The 23,458-nt window shown below is 38.7% G+C and overlaps 1 protein-coding gene across 5 annotated transcripts in view; it reads right to left on the bottom strand.

Annotated features, from left to right (window-relative positions):
• Nucleotides 1-2,255: 2,255 nt before the first annotated feature.
• Nucleotides 2,256-23,458, bottom strand: part of LOC113067026 (talin-2-like) — a 149,442-nt gene continuing 128,239 nt past the window's right edge. For 3 of the 5 annotated variants that reach the window (XM_026239207.1, XM_026239208.1, XM_026239209.1), the window contains exons 42-58: nt 23,310-23,411; nt 23,113-23,232; nt 19,929-20,075; nt 18,440-18,606; nt 18,121-18,304; nt 17,572-17,697; nt 16,277-16,393; nt 14,309-14,494; nt 13,860-13,967; nt 13,675-13,780; nt 12,742-12,747; nt 11,891-12,015; nt 7,899-8,024; nt 7,600-7,662; nt 7,319-7,501; nt 7,101-7,226; nt 5,289-5,417 (exon numbers count right to left, since the gene is read on the bottom strand). In XM_026239207.1, the coding sequence (XP_026094992.1) occupies nt 5,289-5,417; nt 7,101-7,226; nt 7,319-7,501; nt 7,600-7,662; nt 7,899-8,024; nt 11,891-12,015; nt 12,742-12,747; nt 13,675-13,780; nt 13,860-13,967; nt 14,309-14,494; nt 16,277-16,393; nt 17,572-17,697; nt 18,121-18,304; nt 18,440-18,606; nt 19,929-20,075; nt 23,113-23,232; nt 23,310-23,411 (2,121 nt within the window). Of the gene's footprint in view, nt 5,418-7,100; nt 7,227-7,318; nt 7,502-7,599; nt 7,663-7,898; nt 8,025-11,890; nt 12,016-12,741; nt 12,748-13,674; nt 13,781-13,859; nt 13,968-14,308; nt 14,495-16,276; nt 16,394-17,571; nt 17,698-18,120; nt 18,305-18,439; nt 18,607-19,928; nt 20,076-23,112; nt 23,233-23,309; nt 23,412-23,458 lie in introns of all 5 variants that reach the window. The other 2 variants (XM_026239204.1, XM_026239205.1) reach the window with 2 other exon arrangements.

Genomic DNA, 23,458 nt, shown 5'->3' with positions numbered 1-23,458 from the left:
CCTAGGCGAGAGCGTTGCTTAAAATTAGTCAAACAGCTGTGGCAACAATGTTTCCCCTTACTTTTTTCCCTTTTCTTCTTTGGGAAGAATTCCACTTCAGGCCTGGTGTGATGTTAAGATTCCTGGAAAATAAAACTACCATTCACTTGAGTTATCATGAATACCTGAACTCCACATAGCAGATGGCTGAGCCTCACGTGTCTAGGTTCCACTTTGTGGAATTTATACACACACACACACACACACACACACACACACATTAATTGAACATAAAGCTTGAGATTTCATCTGTCTGACCTTAATATCTAAAATAGGAACAAATGGATAGAATTGAGACTAAATAATTTCTGTTTCTATCTCATTATATCATATGAACAGTATAAATTTGTTGACTTAAGAACATAGCAATGAAATCAGGTTTAACGCTCTTTATACTCTCCAATTTTGGTCGCTCATGCTGTTGTCTTATAGTTCGCTGTCGGGAGTCACATGTCCTTTTTTGGTCACATAGACTGTAATTTGGCTATCCGCAATATAATTCCCAGAATGTGACCACAACACATGAAGAAGTACCAGCGACACCTGCTGGAGAGAATGAGTCACATCTAGAGCTGCACAACTGCGGCGAACATACAGATGCATCTCAATAAATTAGAATGCCTTGTATAAGTTCATTTATTTCAGTAATTCAACTCAAAGTGTGAAACCCGTGTATTAAATAAATTTGATGCACACAGACTGAAGTAGTTTGAGTCTTTGGTTCTTTTAATTATTGATGATTTTGGCTCACATTTAACAAAAACCCACCAATTCAGTCTCAACAAATTAGAATACTTCCTTTTTAGTGAATTATTGGCCTTCTGGAAAGCATGTTGATTTACTGTAAATGTACTCAATACTTGGGTAGGGGCTCCTTTTGCTTTAATTACTGTCTCAATTCAGCCTGACACGGAGGTGATCAGTTTGTGGCACGGCTGAGGTGATTTGGAAGCCCAGGTTTCTTTGACAGAGGCCTTCAGCTCATCTGCATTGTTTGGTCTCTTGTTTCTCATCTTCCACTTGACAATAGCCCATAGATTCTCAACGAGGTTCAGGTCTGGTGAGTTTACTGGCCAGTCAAGCACACTTACACAATGGTCATTTAACCAACTTCTGGTGCTTTTGGCAGTGTGGGCAGGTGCCAAATCCTGCTGGAAAATGAAATCAGCATCTTCAAAAAGCTGGTCAGCAGAAGGAAGCATGAAGTGCTCCAAAATTTCTTGGTAAACGGGTGCAGTGACTTTGTTTTTCTGAAAACACAATGGACCAACACCAAAAGATGACATTTTACCCCAAATCATCACAGACTGTGGAAACTTAGCACTGGACTTCAAGCAACTTGACACACTTCCACACTTCCTCCAGACTCTAGGACCTCGGTTTCCAAATGAAATACAAAACTTGCTCTCATCTGAAAAGAGGAATTTGGTCCAATGGCAACAGTCCATTTCTTCTTCTTCTTAGCCCAGGTATGACACTTCTGACGATGTCTGTGGTTCCTTGACACATCTGTGTGTGGTGGCTCTTGATGCCTTGACCTCAGCCTCAGTCCATTCCTTGTGAAGTTCACTCAAATTCTTGAATCGATTTTGCTTGACAATCCTAATAAGGCTGCGGTTCTCTCAGTTGGTTGTGCATCTTTTTCATCCACACTTTTTCCTTCCATTCAACCTTCTGTTAACATGCTTGGATACAGCACTCTGTGAACAGCCAGCAATGAATGTTTGTGACTTACGCTCCTTGTGAAGGGTGTCAAAGATCGTCTTCTGGACAACTGTCAGATCAGTAGTCTTCCTCGTGATTGTACAGCCTAGAGAACCAAACTCAAGAGACAATTTTGAAGGCTCAGGAAACCTTTGTCAGGTGTTTTGAGTTGATTAGCTGATTGGCATGTCACCATACTCTAATTTGCTGAGATAGTGAATTGGTGGGTTTTTGTAAGTGAGCCAAAATCATCACAATTAAAAGAACCAAAAACTTAAACTACTTCAGTCTGTGTGCACTGAATTTAATACACAAGTTTCAAAATTTGAGTTGAATTACTGAAATTAACTTTCCCATGACATTCTAATAAATTGAGATGCACCTGTAAGTTATGTTGATGAAATAAAATGCAGAACATGTAAGTGAAAGGATGTGAATATATTTCTTTGCCTAAATATTTATAATGGTCCTAAAAACACTGTGCGCATTTGAAAAAATAATCACAAATTATACTTTGTTGAAACTCTTTATTTTCAGGGCAATACAAAAAATACTTTCGTGACCAGATAAATATTATACATACAGCATTTGAATGTTCATTATTATCATCATTATTAATGTGACTATGTCAGTTGATTAAAGACAGCCCTAACTCTAGTTCAAAAGAAGGCGATGGTTCTTGCTGTTTTCTTCGGCTTCACTGAAAGACACCACATGTTCAACCACATATTGCAATATCTTCATTATAGCTATTACTCGAAGTAAAAAAAACAACAACTTCATACATAGTGGTTTACTAAAATGAAAAGCAAGATAACCTTGTTCTTTTTTGGGACACTTTAATATTCTACTTCACGTGGACAAGCTGAAAGCAGTCAGTGCTGACAGAAACAATCCCATCCTTCCTTTTCCTACTCGTGGTTTGTTACTTTGTAGTGAAGCTACACATCTAAAGGTCGAAATAGTTCATCGTGCGGCAGTATAGCGGCCTGCCAAGGCAAGTGCATCTTTAGGCCTCAGTAGGTACAATATTGCAGAACAGAATCAAACGGCCGCCCAAATGGACGTCTTATTTAGTCGCCATTACTCTGATTAGACTGGAAACAATGCTGTACACATCCAAAGCTAGTTCGAACAGGACCAAGGACATCTGCTTTCCCTCATTTAAAGACGGGCGATGCTTATACATGCTCAGTATTGGTAGACGGAGCTCTGCTGCTGATCCGAAACACCTTAACATTAAATTCCAGTGAAATCTGGTCCTTAAGCAGCATAAAAGAGCAACTTGTACACACTGAGCTACTGCAGGAGTCAGAATAAGGCACTATGACACAATGCAGTCCAGATCTAAAGTCACAACAGTCGGTTCTCATCTTTTAAGTGCCACACGTTATTCTACAGAACGCAAACAGGAAATGAAACAAGAATCACACCCTTTTAAAAGATTCCACTGGGATTTTCTTACCAAAAACACACACAAGGTACACGAGAAGCAGAAGAGATGTGTTTTTTCAGGTAAGACTACACTGCGCTTCCTGCTGCGTTCCTAACAGCCATGCAGGTACAGTCTCATACAGGAAGTCGATTTATTGCAAAGTAGATCTCGGAAAGACCAGAAATGCGAGCGCATGTGTTTTATGCGAGCTGTGATATTAGAAAATACAACACTGAGATTCTGGCTGCGTTCAGGATGGAATATTAGCGCTTTGCGTACTGCATATACTGTATAATGCCTACTATCGTTTTAAAATTGTGTGTGAAACAGTCTGGATTAATAAGATTCAATAATAAACATTTCAGACGCTAGGATTTGCCACATAGCCAGTTTTTCTTCTAACACAGCTCTAGACGCAGGTTAAATTTAGGAATGAAATGCTAGCATTCTGCTTATTCAATACTTAAAATAGTATACGCTGTTTACGGTCTACTATTTAAAAAACAGCATGTAAAATAGTCTGCAGTATGCTTATATGCTATATTGTTGACACACCTCGACAGATTTATTCAGATTGTTTTCAAAATGCTTTTTGGGATTTTTATCCAATTTTGTGCAAAAAAAAAATTGACTATTTTGCCGCGAACTAAAGATATGTAGTATGCTAGTATGCCATTTAGAAAAAAGCTAAAATTGTGTCTGGTATTATATTTCTGTTCATTCATTACATTTGAAAATAAAAAAAGAATTTGAGCGCACTGTATTGTGGGATTATAGTGTTCCACACAGTGTACTGTTTCACCATGCTGCATTTGAGCAAAAATAGTAGGTCGTCTGGTTATTTCAATAAAGAAAATTAGCTTACTGTGCAAAGTGCAGCATGTTATATTGTTGAAACATGACCTAATTATTATGCACATGTTTCTATTTTTTCAAATATTCTGTAAAGTTTTTTTTTTTAATAACATTTTAATGCATTTAAAAGATATGTAATATGTCAATTTGAAATCAGGCAAAATTGAGGCTTGTATTACTTTAGCATTTATTACAAAGAAAAAAAGCGCATTGTATTGTGGGATATAATGTTCCTATAATATCTTTGCATTTTCATGCAATTTTGTAAAAAAAAAATATTGGGTGAAAAAAAAAGAGACCATTGTAATTTCCTTGTAGGATACCGTATTTCATCTGGTTATTGTAATGTGTTATATTGGCATACTGTGCAAAGTATGTATCTGTTGAAAGTGTATGAGTAGTATGGTAGCATGTTATTCCAAACATATCCAACCCCATTCCTGTCCACCTGACTAAGTTTAGACACACCCAGAGGAATCATGGGAAACCTTACAATCTAGGCTACAGCTGAGGTATGAAGAGACGACAAAATGAAACCATTTGCATGAATTTAAAAGACTGAAAGAGATGACACTTCCTTCTACAAACAAAAACAGAAGCTGGAAGCTCCTCTAAAAAAGTTCTGCTAAGAATAAATAACACGACAAAGCACACCAGTACATTCTTTCCTTATAACTAACTAGATTTCATAACCTTGCTAACATAATCCAGTTCTAGAGTGGGATAAGTATGAGTCGAGCAGTGCATTCTAGAGCCGTCTGAAGCTTATTGTCACGCGAGCGCATAATGAAAGCTAATGGTCTGACATCATACATGAAGCACATTTAGTCTGGTTTTCGGCTGCCAGCTTCAGATATTAATGGTTTCACATTGGTTGCATTATAAAACATGACACACTGACATTGTGAAGGATTAGCTATCGAGATTCTTGCGGTAAGCTATCGCCAATGTGTGGCATACTATTGATACTTAATACACACACGCTCAAACAAACCTCTAACAAGTGCTTTACACCTTAATACAGGATTCAAAACAAGAAAAAATATTAGCCCTATGTAAGAGGAAATCCATTCATACCCCAACATACAGCCAATCAGTGGCGCTAGTCCCATGTGAGCCAATCACATTTAACTTTAACAAGTCACCTGACAGTTGCACAACCATGTGACATCTCTAGCTCTGCATATAAGGAGCAGCCAATCATCCGTGCCAATCATGATCTGATGGATATCACGTCCAATCAGACGAGGCGTGTTCAGCTCTGGTCTTCTCGCAGTTCGCTGGGCAGGAACTTGTATTGCTGCTGTCGGATGTGGGCGAGTTTCTTCCGGGCTTCTTCTAACTCCCTCTCCTTTCTGAGCATCTCCTCCTGTGCTGCAATGATCTGGAAATAATGCAAAACTATTAGTCACTGAATGGGCAACGTTTATGAAAACTGGGCAGAACACATTCCGGTGTAAATCAGTCCAAAAAACTATTTTTTTTTTCTTGTGTAAAATGTTGCAATGCGATATAATTACAAACTATTAAAAATAAAAAGATTTCCGCTGTGACATGGCTTGAGAATGCACATGCACAAATGTACGTTGCAATGGATTTACAAACATGCAGATTCGTTCTGCTCATGTTTAAAAAAACGAATGGTTAATGTGACAGTGACAAATAAATTACACAAACTCATTCTGCTTGTTTCATGCATGAATGCAACATGATTATGACTATTTATGTACGAGAGATTACCACCGAAATCAATTCTGGTAATTTTTTATGAATGTGACATGAATGCAATTTACAACATGCAAGAATGGTTTACACAGACTTGTTCTTGTTGCATTCATGAATGTGATGATAATGCAACAAATGACTGTAACGGAATTGTTTTATGAACCATTTTTCTGTATCATGCACAAATAAATGCAACATGACTGCAGATCATTGGGGCAATTTATGCAATAATGTTTTATACGCTTTATACATTATAAGTTTGTTTGCTTATGTTGCATGAATGCAACAAATGCAGATGAATTCAATTCATGCAAGAATGATTTACACCGATGCATGCATGAATCAGACAAATGCAACGTAACATAAGAATGTTTTCCACCAACGGTTAACACAAATTCTTTTTGCTTGTGTTTTATACATATCATCATGGCAATTCATGCAATAACGGTTTGTACAAATTAGTTTTGCTTCTGTGGCATGAATGCAATTCATCCGAGAATGATTTACTCAGATTGTTTCAAGCATTAACTCAACAATTTATGTAAGAGTTGTTTTATAAACAATGTGTACAGAAACCCTTTCTTTTGCCGTTTCACGAACGATTGTTTAAAACCAGTTTCCTTAGATGAAGATGGCTAAATCAGTTGTGGTACAATGATACATAAATAAGGCTTACATATTACAGCCAAGGTAAAATGCCAAGGAATGTTTTTTCTTCTCCCCCAAAGTAGTTTTTCCTTCTGCTGCTTTCTTGGTGACAGAGAGAAAACGCTTCATATTCTTTACTGGAATGTGTAATTTCAGCATAACTGTACTGCAAAAAAAGTGGGCCTGGATCTGCAATAGACCATCCAGTTATTTTCCAAAGAGTGTAACATTTTTGTGGATTTAAGGAATGGGACGGATAGATCTCGAGGGACTGACTTGGTACAAAAAAAGCTTTTTTTGTCGTGCTGGCAACGATTCGAGGGTGCATGCAAACACTCACGCCATCCACTCGACGGGTTTTCTCAGATGTTCAGAATATTCCAGTGCCCTCTCAAGATGAGGACAAGACATGAAGGCATTCTGGGAGGAAGGAAGCTTTGAAACGGCAGACACGCAGTCTTTAATTAATGTGCATCTGGCCCGGGATGAAACGTGTAAATGAGCTGTTTGTGGATGCAGTGAGATGCCAGCTGTAGATGCTTGGTACAAAACCACAGCTTTCAAATCCCGCCGACGGCTTTGTAGATCCACAATGCAGTTCTAAATGTCAAAGTCAGGGAAAATTCAAAAACTGCTGTGGAGGAACAGATTCAGACTTTTGTTTCTCCCTGTGGAAACATGGGAAGTATCTCACCTGAGCGATTCCACCTACGAATTTGGTTTTAACCACGACACTGTTGTCTTCGGCTTTATCGAAGGCTGCTTTCTGCGCTGCCTTCACCAGGTTGTCAGATGCTCTCTTGACTGCATTACCAGCTGCCTGTGCAAGCACAAAAAATAAGAAAACTACAAATTAGTTGTTGTTTTTCACTTCGAACTCGTCTAATATTGTATGATTCAAGTGACTGTAACCTGTAATCTCCTCATGGCCTCGGAGTCCTGGTTGGCTTTGACTTTACAGGCCACCAGCAGTTGAGCGGTGGAAGCCGCCACCTGTTTGGCAGAGGAAATGAGCTTCTCCTCGCTGGCGTGACCCTGGACTGAAGCGTTGGCAGCCTCACACAGGTTACTAGTGGCAGCTGCAACCATCCGAGCCTAAAAGAGAGAAGGATTCAAATTATAATAGTCATTTAGCTGATGCTTCTGGTCAAAGCAACTTGACATCTATTGCAATAGTGATATCTTCAACTTACTGCTGATATTAGACCCTGGGACCACTGGCCGTCATCTACTGCATTGGCAGGGATGGAGCCCACCTAAGTCAAATACCAAAAATATTCAAATCAATGTGTCAATGCTGTTTCAGTATGTACTATTATAAAACGATTATAGTTTTTTTAAATTTAGCCAATTTCTTAAGGCAATTTCTGTTTCAATTTTTGAAGTGAAAGATGAATGTTATTAATAGCAACAACAACACTGAAAAATAGAAAACTTAGTATGTAAAAAAAAAAAAAAAAAAAAGAATCCAAGTGTTGAATGATTTTAGCACCTTGCCCTGGTCTACGAGCTCTCTCTGAGCGGCCGATGCAGATTTGACCAGAGCGCTGGTTGCTGCAGCGATGGATTTCGCCGCTTCCAGGATCTGCTCCTCAAAGTCCAGAGACTCATCGGCTTGCTGCGAAAATAAGAAAGCAAGAGATGTAACAAGCCGTGGATTGTCATCTTATTAAGTGTAATGAACACTCTGGCTGACATAGCTGGAAATGAAACCATGCTATTACCTTCAAATTAAGGTAATTATTATAAAGATTAAATGGTTTATCTAACTTGATTGGTAAGAACCCTCTCACCGAGCAATTACTTCAAAACCATTGGTAGAACTGAGATTTTATTATCTATTGCATGCTACTAGTCTGCTTGTAGTACATTTAGAGTATGCAGCATGTACTGGGCGCTCAGAATGAAGGTAGAGAAATATGCACTGTGGGATATAGTAATCCATGAAGTGTGGATTGGTTTTATACACCACATTTTGGCAAATGCAGTAGATATTCCATGCATATGTGCATACATTGAAAAATAAATATAATGCATACAACAATAATATCACAAGGAGTATGTATGTAGTAAGTAGTTTGGTAATATGCCATTGTGAATATACTCTTTATTGCATGTTTCTAATGGAATACTAGCCTACTATAGGCAGTGCAACATCTACAACTATTTTATTCGAAAACAGATGGTAATACAGAAATGAGAAATGTTTCAAACAACAGTGTGCCACAATGTTGTCAGATGATGTGAAAATAAGATTTACTTTCGATCAGTGGTTTCCAACCTTTTTCAACTCGCGGCCCAAACAACCAAACACCTACGTGCAGCCCACTGTAAAAAAAAATTAACTGAACCCGCTATTGTTGGGTTAATAACTTAGTACTCCGAAGCTAGATTGTTAACTGTATTTACAGTACTGAATGAACTGGCACTGAACAGAAAATAACTGGGGCTGGCACTGCTTGGCGCAACTACTGTTTTTCGGTTGCATATGCAGCAAAAATATCGAAGATTAATTGGCAGTTTATTCTTAAACCAATCAGCGAGCTCGAATAGTGGAAGCATAGTTACAGTTTAATATTTATTTTTGGTTATTTAACCACCGCGGCCCACAGGTTGAAAACCACTGCTTTAGACTTTGAATCCATTTGTTTTAAAAGTTTGATAAAATAATGATTAGTGATGTTGAAAATGTTGTTGATATTACTTCTGGTTCATTTATCAAACTGTAAATGGAAGGCTATATTAAGTGCATTGTGGAATATAATTATCTTGTTATATACTGAAATTTTAATGAACATTTGGTGCAAACAGCATACTACATACTGCATTAATATTGTAGGGGATGAAAGGGAGGAGGTGAGATGTAACTTCGACAAAGTGATCTGAGGGTGACACCTTGTGGCATGGAGGTGCCACTTCTTAGGTTCACACGGTTCAGAATCAACAGCGTCAAAAGGAAATGGACTTAAGACACACCCTTGCATTCTACCTACACAAATCGATCTGTCTGAAGCCACAAAAACAGACACGTTCATGAACAAGTCATAAACAGAACACACACAAGTCTGGAGACAGAGCAGGACACTGTAGGAATATGTTTGATATATAGTTGGACAGAATAACAACCTAATATATCAAACATATCAAACAGAGCCCTGCAGAAAGGCTTCCAGGTCTACCTCACCTCAAGAACATTGGGAAAGAGAGAAGAGGATAGGAGAGCACAAGAGAGCAGGGCATGCTGGGATAGCAGGGAAAATACAAGGATGCGTAGAGGAGAGAATGCAAAAGAGGGAAGTGAAGAATGAAGATTAAGGGAAACAGCAAAGAAAGCTCCAGGGGCGATAATAAACACCAATAACATTGTATATGTGCTTTATTTCAATCTCATTAAATCATGTAACAGTGAACAAACATGTTATTACATGCTATTACCAGTTCAGAATGTTTACTGGGTTGTGATGTAGAGCTCTAAATGTGAGACAGTCTATGAAATTTGGTTCGGTAGAGTCTGCAGAGGCTAATGAAATGACAAATCAACAATGTATGTCTGAATGGACTGATGGTGACAACATTACACAAACTTCTGTTCATCTTTCTTTCCAGAATGTATGAGAATATACTTTCTTTCCAGAATATAATAACACAACACAGTGAGACAGAGAGTTAAATAGCAGAGGAAGGGATAGACAGACCAACAGATAAAAATACAGAAAGACAGACAGAACCAAAGAAAGAATGTTAGAAAGACAGACAGAACCAAAGAAAGAATGATAGAAAGACAGACAGAACGAACCACAGATAGAATGGCAGACGGAATAAAAAAGCCATAGACTGAATGATAGACAGAATTTTAGATTGAATGAAATACAGATAGACAAAGACAGACCCAACCAACAGACATACAGAAGTATAGAACAGACAGATAGATAGACTAATAGATAGATAGACAGATGGATAGATAGAAAGAAAGATATAAACAGACAGACAGAAAGATATACAGACAGACAGATAGACAGATAGATAGATGGACAGATAGATGGACAGACAGACGGATAGATATACAGATTATAAATGGATAGAAAGACAGACAGACAGACAGAGATAGATAGATAGATAAATAGATATATAGATAGATAGACAGACAGAAAGATAGATAGACAGACAGAAGAATGGATAGATAGATAGCAGACAGACAGACAGACGGATAGATAGATAGCAGACAGACAGACGGATAGATAGATAGCAGACAGACAGACAGACGGATAGATAGATAGCAGACAGACAGACAGACGGATAGATAGATAGCAGACAGACAGACAGACGGATAGATAGATAGATAGCAGACTGACGGATAGATAGATAGCAGACAGACAGATGGACAGATAGATAGCAATCAGACAGACGGATAGATGGATAGCAGACAGACGGATAGATAGATAGCAGACAGACAGACAGACAGACGGATAGATAGATAGCAGACAGACAGACGGATAGATGGATAGCAGACAGACAGACAGACAGACGGATAGATAGATAGCAGACTGACAGACAGACGGATAGATAGATAGATAGATAGCAGACTGACGGATAGATAGATAGCAGACAGACAGACGGATAGATAGCAGACAGACAGACAGATGGATAGATAGATAGACAGACAGCTAGATAGATGGACAGACAGATAGATATACAGACAAACAGATAGATGTATAGATAGGTAGATAGATAGATAGACAGACAGACACAGAGACAGACGGATAAATATACAGACAGACGGATAGTCATATAGATAGGGACAGAAAGACAGACAGATAGATATATGGACGGACAGATAGACAGACATATACAGGACGATGTATGTTGTCTCTGTACAGTCTGTGGCAGTAAATGTTAATCACTGAGACACTCAAGGGGGAAACAGTTTCAGCTCTTAGCGGCAAAATGTGGATGAATTTTTTGGTTGAAAGGCATATTTGACAGCTAAACTATAATACAGATGGATGAAACAATAAAAGAGCTTCAGGGAAAATCATTTCTAAAAAGTACTGACTTTCTTGGAGATGAGTTTCAGACTGAATGACTAAAACTTCACAATACTGAATAACTGAGATGCAAGACGGATCACAAAAAAGCCCCCCAAAAAAACAAAAACAGACGATCATTTTAAATTCAGTGCTCACCAGACTACAAAATATCAAATTGTTAATGTGCAAAAAAACTAAACAAAGAAAAAGCTACAAAGATGTGCGCAAACTTCCCAAACACTGCAAAATACAAAAGCACCACATCCTGAACTCTTGAAGTCCTAAAATTACAAAAATAACATCACCTCCTGCCAAATTTAAAATAGGAATGAAACATTCCCACAGCCTTTGGTGGAATTGATCTGACATAGTTGTGTTGGCGGGCTGAACACAGTAGTGTATGAGTGTATGAGTGTATGAGTGTGTGTTAGGATTCAGAAGATGAATGGAAAGATACCTTTGGTTTGGTTCTGGGCTTCAGCTGCTCCAGTTTCTTGGCCGCGGCCTCGATGGATGCAGCAGCACCCAAGAGCTCCGTCTCCGCTATCACCGTGGGGTCTTCTGGGTCCACCCACTCTGAACCTGAGAGGAAGTGCAAACAATGTCAACATGACCCTAATTTTCAATGCACTTACAGTGTTTATATATAATACATGCACATGGAAAGAGTAAACATGGTGTGACACGAAAAAACCAATTTCAAGTAAAAAATTAAAAAGCATGCGATTCAAACCAAAAACGTTCTGTATAGAGAAAATCACAATCCACCAAAAGACCCTTACAAATATTAAAGGAAATAAATCCCACTTTTATAAACCCCCTAAATTATTACAGAAAAGTCTTAAAAAATGAAAATAAATATATCAAATCAATATAATAAATAATAATGCTAATGTACGATAAAAGAATGGATGCAACAACCTCTAATAACTATAACTTTAAGGTAAACACAGTGCTGTCTGGCAGGTTATTAGACACAATTTTTCATTAATTGCTTAGATGAACATGTATATCTTTACGTTAATAGCCATTTATGGAGCAAATATGCTTTGCAATACATTCTCCTCGACCGACATTGAATAGGGACTAAAAGACGTCTGCTTTGTTCAAACATCTTGTGAAAACAGAAGGAGAGAATGTGTTTGAGGATTATGTTAAACCTGAGGGAACTGAATTCTATCCCCCCTCTGCTTTTCTCTCACACAATAACTCATTGTATGAGTGTGTGTGTGTCCACGCTGGTCAGTTTTCCATCTGTATGTGTGTGGCCTGATATTGGAGAAAAACAACAGTGTATATCATACTCACCTCCATCTGTGGCAGAAAAGGAAAAAACAACAAAGTAGAGTTATAGAAAAGAACAAGAGAGTGCCTTCAGCTCAATGGCTGTATTAAACCTGCACAAATTCAGCTCAATCGACCTGCACTTTTCCCCATTAGCTCTAAACTCATACACCATTACCAGGCCTGCGTGAGATCTGTGCTTGTGAAAAACTCTGAATTTGACAACTAATCATTCGCAAAATTGAATGTGTTCAATTATTTATTTATTTATTATAATTGGATTTTGGAATAACTATTTTAAAAAAGGCAATACTGATATTTCCGGATAATTATAGTGCAAATAGAACTATATAAGAATAATTCATTTAAAAATTACAATTTGCAGAGAACTACCTAACCTCAGGCCATCCGGGATGTAGATAAGTTAGTCTCCCCCATTGCCCTCTCACTCCAAAATTTAGTTTTGCCACTATATTATTATACTATATTATATCCCCAATATGTCTGTGTGGATGACTATTTTTGCTGGAAGCAACGGTTTGAAATAAAAAAACATCTTAATGATGGACTTATTACATGCAGCTTTTTGCATCACAAGATGATTACTTGTGGATTATCGTAATTTTTTAATTCTGACGGCACCCATTCACTGCAGAGGATCCACTGGTGAGCAAGTGACAAGGGTACATTTCTCCAAATCTGTTCAGGTGAAGAAACATCTACTGTACATCTGTTATCCTCAGGGTGTTCATTTTCAGCAAATTTTTGGGTGAACTTCCCCTTTATTACTAGTGCTTGGCCTTTTTTTTTGCTCCATTTTTTCTCATTTTGTTTTTTTGTTGCTCCATCAATTCTCAATTAAACCTAATTCTTTGGGACCAAAAAAAACATTTTCTTGAAAATGCTCCTCACAGGACCTTGAATCCCATTGTAGCATCCCCATTTGTGTGTGCTCACCTTTCATGGCTTCAGCAGTCTGGATGAGCTCTGTGACTGAGCCCGCCACTTTCTTGGACAGTACGGCCAACTGCTGTTTCTGTTCAGCCGTGGGTTTCTGCAGGACCTGGGTGGAACAAACACATGAGGTTAATCCCAGAACGCCAAGCACAAAAACCTCCTGTAAAAACTGTGAGCCCACTCACAAGCAGGACGTGTTCGAGCAAGTCGATGTATCCGGTGGTGCACTCGATGCCGTAGAGCAGAGCTTTATTCCTCACATCCTTGCCCACTTCTGGGTGGTACGCAGCTTGCTGCAAGACATAAATACAAAGTTATGGTGTGTGATGATTAGCTCCAGATGGAATCTGCAGATTTTTGTCATTTTGAGGGAAAATTCTGTATCATTATATGAATCTGTGGACTGCAGGAAATGCATTAATCACGACGACGACACTAGATGGCGCAATTTAAGAGTCAAAAGTAGGTTAGTGCCAAGTGAATTTGAGAAATAGAGCAAACATCATTCATCGTACACAGAGAGTCTGTGAGCACAAACAAACGAATTTTGTTGGTATTTAAGTGTGTGTGTATTTCCACCGTCCAGTTGTTCAGCATACGGTGAGATTGTGTTTGTGTGATGGTGGATAAGCACCTTGCAGGTGGTCAGCATGTCGGAGATGGCTTTGCGGCTCAGGTTGGCAGTGGAGATCACGTCCTCCTGCTGAGCAGAGTTGCCTGCTGCCACCGCTTTGGCCGTTGCAACGGTGATGCCCTTCGTCATGCGGATGAACTCTTCTGGGGTGGTAGACTTCTCCGGAACGTCCTTGGATTGGAAAACCTGGAAAGCGGATGATGCAACGGTCAGGGAAATGAAGAAATATTTTATACATAATAGAAATAACATATCTACAGCCCTCCAGTGAATCATACATTGTTAGAATCAGTCACATGACCAGGGCTGATTTCCTGTGCACTAATACAGTAATGGCATCAGGATTTCCTAAAGTCCTGATGGGCATCTGATAACAGGAGCATTAAATCCAGAAGATAAATCTTGTGCCTTCCTGTACCACTATCTCAGTTTCTCACACCGACTCTGGTAAGTGGAGTAGGGATGCCCATGGGAGAAGGAGAACGAGGAGCAGGTGGAGAACAGGCTCACAGGGTTTATTATTCTGTAATACCAGTTCATATCACAGATGGATGGGTTTTTACCTCTGTCTGGGCTAAAATTAATTAGGCTGGACCTAATTGGTACTAATTAACAGCCAGATTGTAATACAAGTTGATTGTATTAGTATCCTAAATGGGATAAAAATGAGCATGACATGTACTAACTAGTCCCAAGTGCTTAAAGGAATAGAAGAAGATATTTTGACAAATGTCTCAGTAAGTAACACAATTTTATCACGATTCTTTGTTGGTTTGGCAGTACAGCCAAACTAATTTCCCTATTTTAAAAACAAAGCTTTACAGGCAACAAAAAAGAATGGCGGATATTTAGGCCAAAGTGGGTGAACATGAAAAACCAGAATGAGTTTCTATCTTCGTTTGATCATTAAAATTATTTTGAAGAGTAAGTCTAACCAAACAGTTGCTGGTCACCTGTGACCTCCATAGTACAGTACACCCCCCCCCCATTATCAAAGTCAGTGGGGACCAGGAACTGTTTGGTTACAAACATTCTTCAAAATATCTTCTTTTGCGTTCAACACAAGAAAGAAATTAATACATGTTTGGGAAAACAAAATATTTTTTTTGGGGTGAACTATCCCTTTAATGACAAGTGGCATCATGTTTAGTACTGATGCTTTAAGACCTGCACTGGTCTAAAGGTGCTTTTACGCCATATCATAATTACCGTGATTAGGAGATTCCAACTTGTAAAAAACGTTCACATCCTTGTAGAACTTGTAATTATAACTTGTGAACTGGGAGCTTTCTGAGAGCTACCACCTGACCATCTAAGATTCATTAGGCGTTATGTTTAGGCACAGATAGTAGTAGTCCAAGGGTGTGAACAGCTCCAAGTAGAACAACATGCTGTCATCTCGAAATTACAGTAATTATCATATGGCATGAATGCAGCATTATATACAGGCACACATCCATTTTTCTCTCAACGGTCTACTTTCACTTTAGACATAACCAACTGTGTTAACATGAAAACCTTGTGTGTTTTTGACAATATCAGCGCAATCAGATGTCAAATATAAATTAGTCCAGATAAAGGTGCTGTTTGATTGGCTTCTTGGTGTGAAGTGAAGTAAAGTGGACATACTGTACTTAGAAAAAGTGCATGTCAGAATGAAATGTTTGAATGAAACTCACAATACTATGATATTACTTCAAAAGCAGAACATGGAGACATTTTAATCATCCAAAATCAAAAAACTTGATATCGAACACCCCATGACACCCCAAGTGTATTTTTTGTCCATACAATGTTGTCTGGATCCCAATGACTTTCAAAATATCTTCTTTTAGGTCCACATACAGGTTTTGAACAGCATGAGGGTTAGAAAATAATGACTGTGTACTTTTTTGAAGAACTCTTTAAAAGTAGAAAGCACATTATCTCTTTGAATATTTCAATATTCACACAAAGAATGTTGCATACAGTGAGTTCCTGTTTGATGCACTCAATAGTGGCTTCAAGAGCCCTCGTCCCGCGAGTGGCTTCATCTTCCACCGCTTTCACAGTTTTCAGCAGAGAGGTCACGTTCGTTACCATCACCTGTAACATCAGAAAACATAGGAGGTCAAAGTTTTGGACTGGCTTAGAACTCCTTTTTCTGTTTTATGTATGGTAGCTTAAGTGAGCTCAACTAGAGAATTTCAACAGATTCATAGACAGTTTTTCACCTGACACACTGAAATAAGGCCAGATGCAATACTATGACAAAAACTGCTGCATCGAACAGTTCAGTGAAATCAGTGAGGTCCACCAGATTCTGTTCTATGTAAAGTAAAAAAAACTCATATCTAAATCATATATCAAAACATCAGAAAATGGTCAGGTGATCAAATTGGACCTTTTAATGGACTACAGCTGAGGTCAGTAATGGATTCCAAATATTGCTTTAGGCAAAGTTTTAAACACAAAAGGATAAAGAAGGAAACCCAAGGAAACAAAAGGGGGGCTAAGACAAAGCCCTGAGGGACGCCACCACTACTTTAAACACATACTGAAGAAAAAAGCGCAATGAATATCTTAAAGGATCTGAAGTCACCAGATGTTGGAGGAATATAAAAAATCTTCCTGTGAAGGTCCCAACAGGATAAAAACTCATCATTTAAGTATGCTAATTAAGACATATCATGTTGCATGTATGTGGAAGTTAATACCTGAGGTTTAAATGCACCAGGTGAATGATTAAGGGATTAGAGTATGCTTTGAAATATGTGTAGTCCACATCAATTTCTGTTTAAACAAGCCTTGAGATAGTTTTATCACTTCATATGATAAACTGTGTGCTCTGATCCACAGAATAACTGCAGAAGTGAGTGCCATTTTTATTTACTTTTAATTAGGTTTAGTATTGCCAAATCAAATGTAGCAAATCACACATGGCATTGGAGAGAAGACAGAAAAAAAGCAGAGAGGAAGGGAAGGACACACACACAGCTTGGTTCTTTACCCTGCAGCGTGGCCACTGAGTCACTCACATATACACTACGATCACTGTAAGATAGGGTTTGATTTGTGGCCACACACCAAGATGACAGCTAAAGGAGACAGCACCCAGCCAAGAAAATAAGAGACAGGCCCTGCTGTTAGACAGACGTAGGCGTACACATGCACACACAGTGATAGTCATCAGAATAAGATATGATCCTCAATAAGACGCATAATGCTTTTCCTACAAACAGGAACTTACAGACACACATGCAACATTCTTCAACCAAACATACCTTGGCAGCACTTTTCAGCTGATACATGGACGGATCATCTGCTGCCTTGCCTGCGGCACATTTAGTGGCACTAATCAGCTCAGCCAAAGCTTTAGCGACATCTCTGACAGCGTTTATCAGTACCACCTGAAAGAGATTGAGAGAAGCCTTTATCACAGCCAACTTTAGTCATGATATGTCACTGGCTTTATCAACTATCATGATGCTTTTCACACCTCCAGTGGTGCAGTTCTTTATTGGAACCATCTGTATAATAGCATACAAAACATTATAATATATTAATCCTCAACGGGTAATTTACATTTTGCCCAGAGATGTGTCATGACACATGCCATTGGCTGTGAGTCAGAGAGTGTCGAGACATTTGAGAAGAGAGCTAATGATATTATCATTACACTGAGTCAGGGTGTGAAAAAGGATAAATATAGTCCAGGATAAAAATATAGGAGCAGACCGAATTAGAACACACTGGAATTGTAATGTCTACTGAAATTTTGGCATGAAAATCTATGACAGATTACGAAAGCGCACAAACAGAGAAATGTGCACCTGTGTCTCTGGGTCCTCCGAGCCCATGCTCGCAGCGCCAAGTTTGACCACATCAGTGAGCTGTGTGATGGTTTTGGCAGAGGACTGGGCCGCCTGGGCTAGTTTGTCCTGGCTCGATGCGGCACCAGACACAAGCAGCTTGGTGTCTTCAACCAAAGCTTTAGCGGTTTTCAATATGTTCTCTCTAAAGTGTGCAGAAACAAATACACTTCAGATAACATAACAGACACTATTTTTGGAGCTCAAGTATATGCAAAGCATTAATAAATCATTTTCTGTATGTGATGCTGAAACTGTGTTATGCTCTGTTAGGTCTCACCTGTGATCTGCAAAAGACTCTTCGTTCTCTGCATTTAGTGTACCAGCAGAGGCGAACATAATGGTGGTGTCCAGATCAGCGATGATGCCGGAGACGGAACTGGCTGCAGTTATACAGGCCTGCGTTCCTTTATTACCAGCCTGCAGGGCTGACAACACCATGGACACCTGCAGGAGACAGTGAATCACACTTCATTATAAACTCCACAGGTAGAGTTGGGAACGCTTTCTAAGCCTGTAGCACTTTTCTTGGGTGTCAGTAATTCAATGCATATTTTAAAATGTACTAAATGTATTTAAATTATAGATTTAATTTATTTATTAATGACTAAATGTAAATGTAATAATAATAATAATGACGAAGTTTTAGAAGGTTTTGATTAATAATATAATTTAAATATTTTAATTAGAAATACATATTATATTATCCCATAATGCATAGTATTATAACTATAAATAATTAGTTTTAAAAGGTTAATATATTATAATTACATCATTTATACATTTTAACATAATATAAAATAACATAATCTATAATACTATTTTATAACAATAAGATTTTTTAAAGTAAATTTAATATATTATAATTATACAATTTAAATAGTTGTGTAATTAAAAAAAATTATGGTGATTGATATCAGTGCCCTTGTTTTGTCTCAAGATCCACAACATTTATAACAATTACTTAAATATCCTAATTAAACTATGGCCTTATCCTGGCTTAGCCGAAGCCCTGTCTGTGAAACCAGGACATAATTATACTAAATTAAACAAAATGTATTATTGCTATTTTGTAATGTAATATATAATGCATGTTCCTACAAGCTACAAAAGACGCCGCAATGTAACCTGGTCCTAGATCTGTATAAACATAACTGCTTCCACCATCATCAACATCAAGAGAGAGACAAATATTAAGTGATGGGCTCTGACAAACAACTGAAAGAAAGATGAACAAGTCTATTAAAGTGAGACCTTTACACTTTCAGAAAGCGAGTGAGAGAGAACGCTGGAATTTTCTTCACGAGTAGATGAAAAACCATAAGGGAGGCATTCGAATGCGACCATCTCTATTCACGTTTACTAGAGAAATGATTGCAGGGAGAGCTGAGGTTTGAACTGAATGATGCCGGTGGGGGACTTGGAAATGTTTAACAGAGCTCATTGAAAGCAGTGAGGGGTCACAGCGCCACCACAGTGGGACCGACCAACTCCAGTTACTGAGGTGTAATCAAAGACAATATGACACACTGACGAATGTCATCTACTCTGCACATTCTCAACCGGGGCTTCCAGCATTCATTCCAACAGTGCTATAGAATGAAAAGTGTAGTCATTGAAATGAGCAGGTGACTCACTGTGTCTGTCTGTGTTGTGTTTGCCAGGGTGTTGCAAGGCTATTTTTTTAGGGTGTTGTTGGTGATTGCCAATGCATTGGTAGGGTGTTGTGGATGCTGCTATGTTACTGGCAGAGTGTTGTGAGTGCCTACCTTCTCTGTGACGGCGCGGGCGTACTCGATCAGCTCTCTCTTGCTGAAACTGTCTGTCGGGCTCATCTGCAGGGCTCCGGCCTTCTGGACCAGATAGATGCAGCCGTGACCCAACTCCTGCACCCGAGTCTTGATCTGAGATCCCACCTGGAAATACAGCCATGATATCAAGTCTAAGGAAGTGTTGGCATCTGAATCTGGGTCTAAATCTGAATGTATTCGTGCTCTGCGACGCCTCTCTAAAAGCCACTGCCTCCGTTCAACAAAGCTGTATCCAGTAATTAAGAAGTGATTGTGACGGCCTTTGAGGGGGCCCGACAGCTCTGTATTTTCATTACCTGACACACAGATCCATGGGTGGGCGGCTCTTCATTATGAATATCACAACGGGCTTTTAAGGCTTGTGGGGGTGCACGGTTGCTATGGTAACGCTAACGGCCACTTATGTAAAACGCTAGTGAAGAGAGAGCTGGTGACGACTGCGTCCACGTGTCGGCTTCCTTTTTTAAATGTGGAGAGTGCAAAGGTGTGAAATGTGTCGGCTGGTGTTCTCACCAGGCTTAAAGAGATAGTTCACCCAAAAATGAAAAATATGTCATTAATGACTCACCCTCATGTCGTTCCAAACCCGTAAGATCTCCGTTCATCTTCTGAACACGGTTTAAGATATTTTAGATTTAGTCCGAGAGCTTTTTAATATTTGGGTGAACTGTCTCTTTAACACCATGCAAAACAAAATAATGAGGTTTGCTATATGACACTGACCCAAGTTGCATGTGTTTGCACTAAATAAGAAGGTGTGAATGAGTTCATTTTTATGATATTTACGTGGTTATGAAACACAATTGTGGATGCAATTAGAGAGTGGATAGTGATCTAGTGAATAAATAGAGTGTGAATAAAAATTTGCAGGAAATTTTGATCTATTTCTCACACAAATCTATCGAATGGTTTCAGAAAACTTGGATTACAGGTAACAAGTGCCATTAAGAGGGCTTGAATGCTTTTTTATTTATTTATTTTTTATTTAAATGGTTATGATATGCAAACGCAGGTGAGATTTGAGAATAAATAATGACCAAGTTTTTCAGTAAATAATAACTTAAGTTTCTGTTATAGCAAAGGTATATACCGTACATGTTATTTTTTAAAAATTAAAAACTTCCTTTTAGTTCATCTTCACTTATTTTCACATATATTTGATAAAACTAATACTACAATTACAGTATTGTTCAAAATAATAGCAGTACAATGTGACTAACCAGAATAATCAAGGTTTTTCGTATATTTTTTTATTGCTACGTGGCAAACAAGTTACCAGTAGGTTCAGTAGATTCTCAGAAAACAAATGAGACGCAGCATTCATGATATGCACGCTCTTAAGGCTGTGCAATTGGGCAATTAGTTGAATTAGTTGAAAGGGGTGTGTTCAAAAAAATAGCAGTGTGGCATTCAATCACTGAGGTCATCAATTTTGTGAAGAAACAGGTGTGAATCAGGTGGCCCCTATTTAAGGATGAAGCCAACACTTGTTGAACATGCATTTGAAAGCTGAGGAAAATGGGTCGTTCAAGACATTGTTCAGAAGAACAGCGTACTTTGATTAAAAAGTTGATTAGAGAGGGGAAAACCTATAAAGAGGTGCAAAAAATGATAGGCTGTTCAGCTAAAATGATCTCCAATGCCTTAAAATGGAGAGCAAAACCAGAGAGACGTGGAAGAAAACGGAAGACAACCATCAAAATGGATAGAAGAATAACCAGAATGGCAAAGGCTCAGCCAATGATCACCTCCAGGATGATCAAAAACAGTCTGGAGTTACCTGTAAGTACTGTGACAGTTAGAAGACGTCTGTGTGAAGCTAATCTATTTTCAAGAATCCCCCGCAAAGTCCCTCTGTTAAAAAAAAAAAGGCATGTGCAGAAGAGGTTACAATTTGCCAAAGAACACATCAACTGGCCTAAAGAGAAATGGAGGAACATTTTGTGGACTGATGAGAGTAAAATTGTTCTTTTTGGGTCCAAGGGCCACAGGCAGTTTGTGAGACGACCCCCAAACTCTGAATTCAAGCCACAGTACACAGTGAAGACAGTGAAGCATGGAGGTGCAAGCATCATGATATGGGCATGTTTCTCCTACTATGGTGTTGGGCCTATTTATCGCATACCAGGGATCATGGATCAGTTTGCATATGTTAAAATACTTGAAGAGGTCATGTTGCCCTATGCTGAAGAGGACATGCCCTTGAAATGGTTGTTTCAACAAGACAATGACCCAAAACACACTAGTAAACGGGCAAAGTCTTGGTTCCAAACCAACAAAATTAATGTTATGGAGTGGCCAGCCCAATCTCCAGACCTTAATCCAATTGAGAACTTGTGGGGTGATATCAAAAATGCTGTTTCTGAAGCAAAACCAAGAAATGTGAATGAATTGTGGAATGTTGTTAAAGAATCATGGAGTGGAATAACAGCTGAGAGGTGCCACAAGTTGGTTGACTCCATGCCACACAGATGTCAAGCAGTTTTAAAAAACTGTGGTCATACAACTAAATATTAGTTTAGTGATTCACAGGATTGCTAAATCCCAGAAAAAAAAAATGTTTGTACAAAATAGTTTTGAGTTTGTACAGTCAAAGGTAGACACTGCTATTTTTTTGAACACACCCCTTTCAACTAATTGCCCAATTGCACAGCCTTAAGAGCGTGCATATCATGAATGCTGGGTCTTGTTTGTTTTCTGACAATCTACTGAACCTACTGGTAACTTGTTTGCCACGTAGCAATAAAAAATATACTAAAAACCTTGATTATTCTGGTTAGTCACATTGTACTGCTATTATTTTGAACAATACTGTATAATAAAGCTACCCTGCATCATGGATGGTGGAGAGAGTTTTTTTTTTTATTTGAATCTTTTGACATTTGACTGTTATTTTGATAAGTGCATTAAAAACATATACTCTCAAATTTTTCACAACATAAGAATGCAGATGTGGATGTTTTTTTGATTTGTTTATTTTCAAAGTTAATTCTGTTTCAGTTTTAAGTCATCCGTTTCCATTCAGTGTAGAGTTTATGTTAGGTTAAGGCCGTCTGCTCGTCCATTAGTGTGTCTGTAGATGTGCTTTTCTCAGATCAGTGCTCCTGTGGGGTAGAGACACACTTGCTGCACTGATCCTCACCTCCTCTAGCTCAGCAGTGGCAGCTGCCAGACGGCCTTGTTGTGCCAGCTGGCTGTAATCCACCATCACCTGAGACGCCAGTCCACCCAGCTCCTCCGGACAGGTCACGGACTTCGTCATCTAGTGTCACATAACCGTAGTATAAGCTGTGATACAGAGACTAAAAATGTGAGAGAATTTTAAGTGAGCGTACTCACCATTTCCTGCGCAGTAATGGCGATGGCTTTTGAAAACTTCACCATGGTGGTCTGGAAATCCACAAAAGTGCCATCAGGCTCTGGCGGAGTTCCTTCATCCATCTGTGAATGAAAGAGATCCGGATAACAGTGATGTAATGCTGGATCCA

This window comes from Carassius auratus, chromosome 50 (assembly GCF_003368295.1).
Source record: "Carassius auratus strain Wakin chromosome 50, ASM336829v1, whole genome shotgun sequence".
Taxonomy (NCBI): Eukaryota; Metazoa; Chordata; class Actinopteri; order Cypriniformes; family Cyprinidae; genus Carassius; species Carassius auratus.
This window is presented reverse-complemented; position numbering and strand designations above follow the sequence as displayed.